This window comes from Carica papaya, chromosome 6 (genome assembly GCF_054855325.1).
Source record: "Carica papaya isolate Zhongbai chromosome 6, ASM5485532v1, whole genome shotgun sequence".
Taxonomy (NCBI): domain Eukaryota; kingdom Viridiplantae; phylum Streptophyta; class Magnoliopsida; order Brassicales; family Caricaceae; genus Carica; species Carica papaya.
In genome coordinates this window covers 21,448,911-21,462,363 of record NC_142314.1, presented here as the reverse complement: position 1 = coordinate 21,462,363, position 13,453 = coordinate 21,448,911, and the positions used below count along the sequence as shown (strand labels likewise).

At 37.2% G+C, this 13,453-nt stretch overlaps 1 protein-coding gene and 1 long non-coding RNA gene across 2 annotated transcripts in view; both read left to right on the top strand.

Moving 5' to 3' along the window:
* The window catches only part of LOC110824319 (uncharacterized), a 51,102-nt gene extending 49,744 nt beyond the window's left edge, over positions 1–1,358 (top strand). The window contains exon 4 of the long non-coding RNA XR_015812888.1: positions 1,145–1,358. This is a non-coding gene — a long non-coding RNA (uncharacterized LOC110824319). The remainder of the gene's footprint in view (positions 1–1,144) is intronic.
* Positions 1,359–10,042: 8,684 nt separating this feature from the next.
* Positions 10,043–11,499, top strand: LOC148253400 (uncharacterized). The gene is made up of 2 exons (XM_088223359.1): positions 10,043–10,441; positions 11,491–11,499. Exons 1-2 carry the CDS (start codon positions 10,043–10,045, stop codon positions 11,497–11,499), a joined length of 408 nt encoding a protein of 135 aa, XP_088079485.1.
* The last annotated feature ends 1,954 nt before the right edge of the window (positions 11,500–13,453 follow it).

Sequence of the window (13,453 nt, the reverse complement as noted above, 5' to 3'; positions counted from 1 at the left end):
AAACCAAAAGCTTGGAAGTTTAGGTAGAGGTTTTGGTATTTCCACATACTCTCTTATTGTGTTTTCTAGACTTCAAAAATGTTTGAAGATAATGAAATTCACGATTGTTTAGTTTGGTTTGGTTTCATGCATGCAATGAGTATTATTTTAAAGATCATATTTCATATAGTGTTTGATGGATTTTGAGTATTTTATCTTTGAACCATGTACAGATATGATTTTGCGTGTTTAAATTTGAGTCATCGAAAATGGAAGGAATGGTTTCAAATGGTATGTCGTGTGTGCCAATTGGGCCCTCGATCTTGCCTTTCGGCGATCACCGCGAGAGTTACCAATTGGGTCTTGGCTTGAGAAGGTAACCCAATGGTCCAATTTAGGTATATGGGCCCTTGCTGGGGCAGGATTGGTTAATGGACCCCCACTAGATCTAGACTGTAATCTTGAGTTTGATTTTGAACTGATAAGAAAAGTAGAAAGACTAAAATCCGTTTGACAATTATCGCTTAGGGGTTGATTATGACTACTACTAACTATTGATGAATCACTCCCTGTGAATGGTGCTGGTGTTCCCTCTAACGAGAGCGGAATAACGACTAATTGTAGGGGCTACGGTACAAAGTATGATCATGGTTATTAGTTTTCAATTCTTATACTATATATCGAACTAAACTATTTCTCATTCACAGTGGTAATCGGAGATCCCTTCTGCCCTCTGTTGATATAAATTAAAATTGCTTTGTGCAAAAATATGTAAAATCCATTATTGAATCAAACTGTTTGATTGTCTAGTTAGGACTGTTGATTGATTTTCCATACTTAAATTGTTTATTTGAATTGAATATGTTTCTCACTGTTCCATTATGTCATGTCATGCTTTTTGTTGGTTCTACTATGTTTCTCACTATATCATTTTTACTACTTATGTCTGAAACTAGTATTTAAATTATTTTTTGATTAATTAAAAGTAAACATCTTCACGATATTTTAAATGAATATGTTCTGCAACGATCTCAAAGGTAAGTCACTGATTATGAAAGTAATGACACGTTTTGAAAACAAATAACTTTTAGAACTTTAGTAGCATAGTTTAAATATTGTTTTCCTTATTGAGTTTTATGTAGCTCACCCAATCCATTTCTCCCAGATGATGAGGAAAATGAGGAATCGCTCTCCGAGCTGCCCCTTGAAGCTTGCTTGGATCTGTTTGTGGATCTGTAATGGATATTTGAGTACATTTGGATTATTGTACTTTGATGAACAATTATTTGTAATGAAAGAAGTGTCTAAGACAAGCGTTGTATACATTTCTGTCAGTCATCTTTTTGGCTCAGATGGATTTGCACATTAAATTTTTGTAAGAGATGAGTTTTCTTCTGTTGTATAATTTGTATGCACTCATATATGTTATATTATTGGATACCTTTACCCTATCGAGTATTGGAATGTCACACATTCAATATGGATTTTGTTTAATGACCACCTGGTGAAGTACTGTCATGGTACTTTTGCGATCTATTATTTATTATCCATATTGGATAAGAGTCTATTTGGAGACCACCTACCGAAGTATTGTTGTGAGACTTTCGTTATCCCTTATTAGTGTGCTATCATGTTAGTTTTTGCCCTCACTAATACTGGTTTGAAAACAGCATCATACAATGAAATGAAATTCAATGCATTTGATAATTCAATATGAAGGGAATAATTTGAGAAGTAAAAATTCAAGAAATTTTTTACATGAAGTGTTATTTTGATCTTATGTGAAAAAATCCATATGCAAAAAAGTGTAAGTAAAGTGATAAGTGTTAATAGATAATCCATAATGTGAAAATGTATATATAAAATGATAAGTGCAAATTTTGATAAGAATTCAAATGAAAAAGTTACTCAAAAAATTCAAATATGAAGTAAGAAGTAAAACCGAATAAAAAAGTGAAAATCTTCTAAGTCCAAAATTTTTGAATGAAAGATAGGAATTCCTTAAATAAATGAATCTAAAAATTATGAGAATCTGAAAGTATAAATAATAAATGTAAAAATGATATGGGACCAGAATTTGAATTTTTGTAAATATAAAAATGTATATATTTTTTTATTTAAACATGGATTTGTTATGAAATGTATATGTTTTTGTGTGGTTTTTTGTAAGTAGGAAATGTTGGAAAAATGAATTCGTTTTTTAGTGCATATGTTTTCATTGTAAATTGAGTTTTACATTTAGTTTTAAAAAGTTTTCTATTTCTAAAAGTGACATTTTTGCATTTATAAATATTTAATTAACTAAATTTTAAGAGTTTTGGTTTCTATCTGCTATTAGATTACTACTTTATTCTTATTGAGTATGTAAAACTCACTCTAATTCATAATTCAATTTCATATTAGTGTAAGGACCAGTGAAGAAAACAAGATAGGATAATAATGATTGGGACTTACATTAAGCTCCATCTTTTTGAAGACAATGTAGAATAATCGATCCAAGTGATGAAAAAGTTTCAAAATTTTAGTGCCTCATGTTTAGATTTTAAACCATTTATTATAAGGGATAATAAGAATATCTAAAATTTATAGTATGGGAACCACTGCGAAATTAAAACTTTTAGTCATTATTGTTCTTATTTTATGTGTGCCGACATCCATGCCTCTAACGTGAGTGTGGCATATAAAAGGTGTTATAAAAGCACACGTTCCTAAGACATCCCTTGTTATATGAGACTTAGGATTTTGTGAGGCTTAGGACTAAAGGAAGTTAGACAAAACAAACCTTAGGAGACACTATAGAGGAAGTTAGTTTAAGGACTAAAATATAGGTGCATGTAAGAGATAGCGATAAGAAAATGAGAGTACGGTATACTAAAGTCCTAAAGATAGGACCTATAAAAATCAGAATTTGATAAATGTGGAAATCAAGATAGGTATGGCTTCATTCCAAAACAATTAGAGACATTGAATAAAAAATAATTATAGTCAAACATAGAGAATACCAATAAGAACAATAGGAGATTTAAGCTACTACTAAAGGATCCAACCTAATAAAGGCAAAAGAATAAGAAGTATAGATGAAAAAGATAGGTTCCACCCTGGAACTGGAAGTGCAAATGAGACCAAACAAATCCTAGTAAATACTATAAGGACAATTTTCAAATATACAAAAAACATGGAGTAAATCTCTGAAAGAATGCTTCCTAAGTTTACCAAAGATCCAAGAGAAAGTAAAACCCCTAGAGTTAAATAAAAGAGTAAGAATAAAGACAAATGCCTTTAGGCAAATTACAATGATGCTCTTTGGCTAAATTGAAATTTCAGCAATCCTTAGAAATCAAACAGATTGAATTAGGTAAATATCACCAACATGCTAATTTAGTCTTAAAACATAACTAAACATCCCAATCTTTCATGTATTCTAAGGAAAAAGGTAACATACCAAAAGTGAGCCCTAATATGTTACCAAAAAGGGGTCCTAGACCTAACCCTTGTACATCAACTAGAATTCCCTGAAAATATAAAAAATATACTAATAGCCACTAGTAAACCAAGTGTAGTTATCTTGATTTAGGAGCATATATCAAAACCTACCTTACATTCCAATTAAACCTCTGATGCAGACATGAATAAAATAAAATAAAACCTAATGACACATAAAAAAGGTCACTTTCCAAAAATAAAATAATTATTTGATTAGCTTATCATACTTTTCTTACCGTCTGGTTCTTCCAACACCTAGTAGGGAGACTGTAACACCCCGCCCATCACTGTGCTTAAATGATTTGAAAAACCCTATTTATTTGGGCCTTTGGCAACATTAAATTTAATTAATTTACTCTGCTTAATATTTATCATGATTCGTAAATTTGGTTAATTCTTATTTATTTTATTTTTATTTTTATTTAATTTTAAATTTTATTATTTAATTTTGCATTTAACTTATTCAAATTAATTATAGAAAACTGAGAGAAATCGGAAAAAAAATAGTGAAAAGGGAAAAAATCCTGCGAGGAAGCAGATTGCCCATGCGGATGCTGGGCACTGTGCATGTGCGCACGCGTGCACAGTAGTCACGAGAAGTGCACATGCGCGTACAGTAGACGCGAGATGTGCGCACAGCATGAACGTCCCATTTGTACACATGCACGGGACATACGCACGTCCATCCACGTGCACAGTGTGGGGTTAGGACCTGCGCGCGTCTTGTCGCACGCAGGTTGGCCATCCACTCATCACCTCACGCATGGAAAAGCACCACACACTATGCGTGTGGTCCATGCAGTAGGCTTGCGTGGATAGGCCCTATGCGCCTGGGGCCTACGCACGGCACCCAATGCATCGCCGGTGCATGGCACCTAGTGCGCAAGCTAGCCCCTCCACGCGCAATAAGAGACCTGTGTGCCTGCAGGCTAGCATGCAACGCATCGGCCGAGGCACTTTTACCTCGGGTAATGTGTCGTTGTCTCCTCGGACGACGTGCTGCCACTGTTGGTGGAAGAGACCCTCTTCCCTCATTTTTCATGTCGAGCTTCTTTTTCTCCTCTCTCTCACTGAATTTTGCCACTTGGCACGAATCTAACATTTCTAAAATTCTATAAATTTCCATTCCCCTTCCATTTCTCCCCACACTTCCATTCTTCCATTTTTGAAGATTTAGAGAGACAAAGAGAGAGAGATAATAGCCTAGTGAGAGAAGAAAAAAAAAGGAGAAAAGTGAAGGAGAAAACATCAAGGTTTCGGTAAGAAATCTAGTATTTCTTTCGACATCTTAAGGAGTATTTTTTTTAGATAAACTAATTTAATATGATCATAATTTTGTCTGTTTTATATGCCTCTATGTTCAGATGAGTCAAATTTTTGTTGTTTTCAAGCGTATTATACGAATTGAAGACACCTGATGAATTCCATGTAATAAACCGGCATAATTTCATGTTAAAAAAAATAAAAAATACAAAAGAAAAGAAAAAGAAAAATGTAGAATGAAGCTAATATGGTCCAAAGTGTATCTATATTGACATGCATATTGCATCAAGTGTCTCGTTAAGCTTTTTATCTTTGAGGGGTATCTGTTCCTTTTGTTATTCGGGGTATCTTTTTCTTCGTCCCCTTTCTAGTCTGAAAAGACGTAAAAGGACCACTCTAAGTGGATGACGACGTATCCTCTGACGAGAGTGGTATCCCACTATCTGTAAGGGTCACCCATGGCTAGGTAATGTCGTGACTATAGATATCTGTTAAGGCCACTATGGTTGGTACGGTCATGGTCATAAATCATACTATGGTTTGGCTAGCCTGATATGAGTCTAAGCAAATTGTTGTATCTGTATCTGATCTGGTCATTCCACTTGAGTAGTTGAAAATCTGTATCTACCCTCGAAGATGGAAGTTATAACGACTTTGCGAAGCGTGACACAAAAATTTGAGCATTTCATAATTTATTTGATTTTCTTTATTATCTCGCATGATGTATGTTTAGTTGTTTGTATTAATATACTTTTTTCTTAATAAATAAATTACTTTCATAATATGAGATAGGTAAACGATGAGGTTAAATGGTAAAATCTTAAGTCAAAATAATTAACTTTTGAAACCTTACGATGTTAATTTAATATTGTTGTCCTTACTGAGCATATGAAACTCACTCTTTCCATACCCCCCTCCCTCCAAGATGAGGAAGAAAGCCACGAACTGCAGGCTGACCTACCCTTGAAAGTCTGAGGATCCCGTGGATCTATAAGTCTGAGTGCATGATTGTTTCCGTACTCTGATGAGTCTAATAGCATAGTGAAAGAAGTGGTCGTTATATTTTGATTTGTATTTTGCATCCACTTCTGCCCTCCGTATATGCATGTATTGGAGCTCATATATATTTGTAAGGGATTTGTAATAATTTTGTTATGTTGCATAAATTTTATAATGCACTCGTTATTTTGTATCTATATCTGACACCCATTTACCTTAAATAGCACTTGGGATGTCACAAATGGTATTAGAGTAGAATTTTGCAGATCAAATCCATTGCACTGAGGCCTTAGGTAGATGAATCCTTTAGAATACCTAAGAAAGAAATAAGTCCTCTTTTCAAGATTAGACCAGAACTTGTGTCTTCCTTTCTTTTATAGGAATGACGCAAGGACAACCATCCATAAAGCGTACTGTGTGACCTAAAGCCCCGGATCATCCGACCATGATTGAATTTGTAGAACTTTTTCCAGCCATCCTATGATTAACTGCAGTCATAGGACAAAATTAGGTCAACCCTTGTCTACCCCTACCCTTGAATACCGAAACACAGATCAGTCCATCTCCCATAATATAGTGAAATTTAAGAAACTTAACCCCCCACACTTTGAAGGTGGCCCTGATCCTTTAGTTGCTGAAGCTTGGATCCTACAGATAGAGAAGCTCTTCTTTGTCCTAGACCTGACTGAAGAACGAAAAGTTCTCCTTATAGCTTTCATGTTAAACGGTGAAGCAGAACACTGATGGCGGCTTAAGAAGGAAGTCCTGCCTACCCCTACCACCTGGGAAGTTTTCATGGATGCTTTCTTTGATAACTTTTTCCTTGCCTATGTTCGGAAAAAAAAAGATGAGGAATTTCAAGACCTTGGCCAATGAAGTCTGTCTGTTGCCTAATATGCAGCCCGTTTTGTTCAACTATTTAGGTTTGCCCCTTTGATGGTCACCCTCGAAAGCCGAAAAGTTAGGAAGTTTCTCAAGGGCTTCATGCCAACATTTATGAACGGGTCACAATGGTGAGACCCAGCTCATATGCGGAGGTGCTCAAACATGTCTAGTTGGCTAAAGACCTTATCTCGGTCAAGCACCAATGCATTGCCGGAGTTCGTACCCAACAACTTAGAAGGAGATTGCCTGACCCAGTAAGTAACTCTCCAAATAAACCAATTAGAGTTGCCCTTTCCTTCTGCCTCGCCCCACCTATAACTCCACCTACCCAATCTAACCAACCCTGTCAGCATTGTGATCGTTCGCATGGTGACCTGCCCTATCGGTGTATCAATAACGCCTTTTTTTTGGTGTGGAAGCACCCAGCACCTTATAAAGGAATGCCCCCAATGAACAAAGGATGTATCCCGGCCCATAGCACAAGGTCGAGTGTACCATTTGGATGAATCTGGTGTCCTTCCTGCTCCTATCCTTATCCAGGGTATGCTTTCTATTCATAACACTTCTGTCAAGGTGATTAATACAGGTGTATCTCACTCTTTTATTTCCTGTGCATTTGCTTGTAATCTAGATTTTAGACCAGAACCTTTAGGAGAAACACTAGTGGTAGAAACTCCCTCTAAGGGACTACCAAAGGCTCACTGTGTATATAAGAACTATAGGATAAAAACTTCAAGAATATAGGTATGTGTAAACTTGATACTGATAGATTTTGTGGGATTTGATGTGATATTAGGAATGGACTGATTGGAAAAGTATAGAGCTATAATAGACTATGAAAGTAAAATTATAACTTTACGATCCTCAAAAAAGAATAAAAATTATTGTTATCATTTTCCTAGCAATTGAATAAACAAGAATATAGGTGTTGATTCTACTGTGTGTTCAATACTAATTGTTTGTAATTTTTCGGATGCCTTTTCCATCGAACTTCCTAGTCTACCTCCCCACGTGAAGTAGAGTTCTTAATTGAATTGTTGCTTGGAACCCAGCTGATCTTGAAGCCCGCTTATCTCATGAGTCGCACTGAGCTAACAGAGATTGAACATCAGCTTTCTAACCTTATCACCCAAAAATTTATTCGCCCTAACCATTCTCCTTGGGGCACTCTGCTATTGTTCGTCAAGAAAAAGGATGGTTCTCTTTAACTCTGTGTGGACTATAGGAAACTCAACCGAGTGACCGTTAAAAGCAAGCACCCCTTATCCTGGATCGATGATCTCTTCGACCAACTACAAGGAGTCACAGCCTTCTCTAAGATCGATCTCAAGACCATATATCACCAATTGAGAGTTAAAGAAGAAGATATTCTAAAAACCATCTTCTAGTATAGGTACCCTTTGCACAAGTTCAAGGTGATGCCGTTCAGATTGACCAATGCCCCAGCAGCCTTCATGGATCTAGTGAACTAAGTTTTCGGCACGCACTAGATCAGTAAGTCATTTTTTTTATTGATGACATTCTAGTGTGTTCCAAAAGCCTTAAGGAACACACTATGTATTTGGCTGAAGTGTTGAAGACTCTCTGTTAAAACCAACTATATATAAAACTAAGCAACTTCTCCTTTTGGTTGGATCGAGTTTCTTTTTTCGATCATGTAATCTCAAGTGAAGGAGTTTCTGTAGACTTGTCCAAGGTGAAAATGGTGGTCAGCTAGAATCCACCCACCAACGTGGCTAAGGTACATAGTTTCCTTAGCTGAGCAGGCTACTACTGACGGTTCATTGACGGATTCGCCAAGATTGCTGCCCTTTTGACCCGACTCACCCGAAAGGGCGTACCCTTTGTCTAGAATTATGATTACAGTGAAAGCTTCATAGAACAGAAGTATCGTCTCATCTCTACTCCTATTTTAACCCTCTCTAACAATGTTGGGAGATTCAAAATTTACTGCAATGCATCTCATATTGGTTTGGGGTGTGACCTAATGCAGCATGGCAGAGTAGTCGCCTTTGGGTCCCGACAGCTCAAAATTCATGAGTAGAACTACCTTACCCACGAACTAGAGTTGGCAGCCATTCTCTTTGCCCTGAAGATATGGCGACATTACCTGTATGGTCAGAATTTTAAAATCTACACTGACCATAAGAGTCTCAAGTACATCTTCTCTCAGCAGGAGTTAAACATGAGGCAAAGCCACTCGATGGATCTTTTGAAGGATTACAATTGTAAGATCATTTATCACCTTAGGATAGGGAATGTAGTCGTCGATATACTAACCTGAAAATAGTCTGTCGTGCTGGCTCTTGATGGACACTGTACAATCACTCTGCCTTAGCTACTACAGTAAGGGCACCTATCTTACCCAAATCCAAGCCATACCAGATCTCTTTATGAAGATTTGGGAAGCCCAGGCCATGGACCCATAACTCACCAAGAATCTAGGTAAGTTCACTTTTGACAAATGCTCTTATTTCAGGATCTCAGATGATGGACTATTAAGATTTTAGAACCGAATTTGGGTCCCCATTGCTGTACGTGGGGATGCGCTTAAGACTGCCCATGCTTTCAAGTTATCCATTCATTCAGGAAGTACCAAAATGTACCAGGACTTAAAGCGACAATATTGGTGGTCTGAAATAAAGAATGATATAGTTGACTACATCTCTAGATGCCTCACCTCTCAACAGATAAAGGTAGAAAATTAAAGACCTGGTGGCTTGCTACAGGGTCTTCTGATCCCCAAATAGAAATGGGAGCATGTGACTATGAACTTTGTTACCAGATTTCCCAGGACTTATTTTGGTTGAAATCTTATCTAGGTCATCATGGATAGGCTGACCAAGACTGCCCTTTCTTGCCTATTCAAACCACTAACTCCACCAGTAAGTTAGCTCGCCTATACGTTGATGAAATTTTTTAACTTCATAGAGTTCCCTTATCTATTGTGTCCGACCGCGATTCCCAGTTCACTTCTCACTTTTGGGATAGCTTCCAAGAAGCTCTAGGGACTAGGTTGTACTTCAGCACTGCTTATCATCCCCAAACGGATGGTCAGTCAGAACGTACAATCCAAACATTGGAAGACATATTGCATGCTTGCGTTCTTGACTTCGGTGATAACTGGTATGGGTATCTTCCTCTTTATGAATTCACTTATAATAACAATTATCATTCCAGTATCGATATGGTCCCGTATGAAGCATCATATGGAAGGCCCTGTCGTTCCCCTACTTGTTGGAGTGAAGTCGGGAACTAGCGGCACTTAGGACCAGACTTCACTCAGGAGACCATTGAGAAGGTCGTAATCATCCACAAGAACTTAGCAACTGCTCAGAGTTGCCAAAAGAGTTATGCTGACAATCGTAGGTGACCCTTGGAGTTTGTCGTGGGAGATCAAGTTTTTCTGAAAATTTACCCCTATAAAGGCAAGATGAAGTTTGGAAAGAGAGGGAAGTTGAGCCCTCGTTATCTGGGACATTTTTCGATCATCGAGCGCATTGGACCCATGGTATACTGTCTCACTCTATCTGGAGAGTTCGCAAGTCTGCATGATGTCTTTCACGTCTTGATGCTCAAGAGGTACCACCATGATCCTTCTCATATTATTCCTCGCGATGACTTGCAGGTACAGGCTAACATGACTTATGAGGAGATTCATGTGGAGATTCTTGGGTGGACTGATGAGGTCTTGCGTAACAAGACAATTCCCATGGTGAAGGTACGATGGCAGCATCTTACCTCAGAAGAAGCAACGTGGGAGTTGGAGGGCAAGATGAAGGAAAAGTATTCGGACTCATTTGAGATAAATTTGGGGACAAAATTTTTTAAGGTGAGGGGGATGTAACATCCTGCCTATCACTGTGCTTAAATAATTTAGAAAACTCTATTTATTTGGACCTTTGGCCACATTAAACTTAATTAATTTATTATGCTTAATATTTATCATGATTTATAAATCTAGTTAATTCTTATTTATTTTGTTTTTATTTAAATTTATTTATTTTTATTTAATTTTAAATTTTATTATTTAATTTTGCGTTTAACTTATTCAAATTAATTATAAAAAATTGAGAGAAATCGGAAAAAAAAGGCAAAACATAAAGAAATCCTGTGGGGACACAGATTACCCGCGCGGATGCTGGACACTGCTCGCGCGCGCATGCGTGCACAGCAGCCACAGGACGTGCGCACAACACACACGTCCCATCCGAACGCACGCATGCACGTCCCTTCCGCGTGCACGGCATGGGATCAGGACCTGCGTACGTCTTGTCAGGGGCAGACGAGTCGTCCACGCATCACCTCGCATGCGGACAGACGCCGCACACTGTGCACGCACCATCTGCGAAGCAGGCATGCACAGATAGGCCCTGTGCACCTGAGGCCTGCACGTAATAGGCCTGCAAGCGGCACCCATCGCGCCTAGGCCTTGCGTGCATGACATGAGGTGTGCACGCCTACAGCGTGCCACCCGAGACACTACCACCTCAGGCAATGTGCCGCTGTCGCCTAGGGCGATGTGCCACCATCCCCGAAGGAGGAGACCCTTCTCCCTCAGTTTTCGTGCCGAGCATTTTTTTTCCTCTTTCTTCACCGAATTTTGCCACTTGGCACAAATCCAATCTAAAATTTTATAAATTGCCCTTCCACTGCCATTTCTTTCCACACTTCCATTCTTCAATTTTTTAAGATTTAGAGAGAGAAAGAGATAGTAGTCTAGTGAAAGAAGAAGAGAAAGAAAGGAGAATGGTGAATGAAAAAACATCAAGGTCTCGGTAAGAAATCTAGTATTTCTTTCAATATCTTAAGGAGTATTTTTTTTAGATAAACTAATTTAATACGATTATAATTTTACCTTTTTTATGCTTCTGTGTTCAGATGAGTTGAATTATTCTTGTTTTCAAGCATGCTATGTGAACTGAAGACACTTAATGAATTGCATGTGATAAACTAGTATAACTGCCTGGTAAAAAAAATAAAAAGTACAAAAGAAAAGAAAAAGAGAAAAGTGGAATGAAGTCTGTATAGTCCGAAGTGTATCTCTATTGACATGCATGTTGCATCAAGTGTCTCATTAGGTTTTTTATCTCTGAGGGATATCTGTTCCCCTTACCCTTCGGGGTATCTATTTTTCCGTTCCTATCTAGTCTAGAAAGACGTAAGAGGACCACTCCCAGTTGATGACGGTGTACCCTCTGACGAGAGTGGTATCACATTATCTATAGAGGTCATCCGTGGCTAAGTAATGTCTTGACTATAGATATCTGTTAGGGCCACTATGGCTGGTACAGTCATCACCGTAGATCGTACCATGATTTGGCTACCTGAAAATGGGACTGAGCAAATTGACGTATCTATATCTGATCTAGTCATTCCACTTGAATAGTTAGAAATCTGTATCTGTCCTTAGAGATGGAAGTTGTAATGACTTCACGAAGCATGACACGAAAATCTGAGTATTTCATGATTTATTTAATTTTCTCTATTATCTGGCATGATGTATGTTTGGTTGTCTATATTAACACACTTTTTCTTAATAAATAAATTATTTTCATAATGTGAGATAGGTAAATGATGAGGTTAAATGGTAAACTCTTAAGTTAAAATAATTAACTTTTGAAACCTTACGATGTTAATTTAATACTTTTTTTCTTACTGAGCATATAAAACTCACTCTTTCCATGCTTCTGCTCCCCCCGTCCTCCCCTGCCCCAGATAAGGAAGAAAGTGAAGAACTACAGGCTGACCTACTCTTGGAAATCTATAAGGATCCCGTGGATCTATAAGTCTGAGTGCATGATTATTCCTGTACTCTAATGAGTCTAATGACATAGGGAAATGAGTGGCCCTCATGTTTTGATTTGTATTTTACAATCACTTTTGGTCCAAGTATATGTATGTATTGGAACTCATATATATTTGTAAGAGATTTGTAATAATTTTATTTCACTACATAAATTTTATCATGCACTTGTTATTTTATATTTGTATCTGACACTCATTTGTCTTAAATAGCACTTGGAATGTCACAGAGACCATCCCTTCCAATAATGTCATCATTTGTAGAAAACCTAGGGCCAACCAATTGTGTTTTCTAGAAAGGTACAAGCATATCCAAATATGAAAAGAACTAAGAAATATAAATATCTCTGCAAAACCGTTTTGTAACTACAAAGGACCCCTAATCATGGATTTCGTAACTCATGAATTGAAATGTTAATAAACTTGGACTAAGGCACCCTTAAAACAATTGACCTTGATGAGTTGAGGACCAGGATGACTTATTAGGGAGACTAATAGTTGTGGATATTGAGTTACTTGAAGAAAGAGAACTAGTTTTGATTTAGGACACCAAAACCGTTTTCTAAATGCTCTCAAATTAATTTTCGAAAGTCAGACAGCATGCATAATTAGGGAAAGTAAAGAGTCTTAATTTTAATTGGTGGAGGTAAATAACTTATCTTAAAAGTAAATAGAGTGATCTTAAGTGGATCCCTTCTAATGTCCAAAAGCAACATTGATCGATAATTATTTTGGGAGATAAAAAAAGTTTATATCTAGGCGAAATTGATTCAAAAATGAATAGTGAATTATGGTATCGAAGAATCCTTTAACTTGATGTGATAAGGAGCACTTTAGATCTAGTATTGAGCTTATACAATGATTGTTGTTGTTGAAATCCTTTCAATAAAATACAAACTTGGAAACGTGATGGAAGTTAGTTAATTTAGACGGGGTATATAATTCAATTGATGAATTCTGGGAAGTACAAATTTAGAGAACCAAATTTTTAAGAGAGGATGATGTAACATCTCGCAAATAGAATACGCGACCTTCAAGG

Coding starts and splice junctions, on each gene's coding strand:
- LOC148253400 (XM_088223359.1), top strand. CDS start 10,043: ATGAAGTTTGGAAAGAGAGGGAAGTTGAGCCCTCGTTATCTGGGACAT.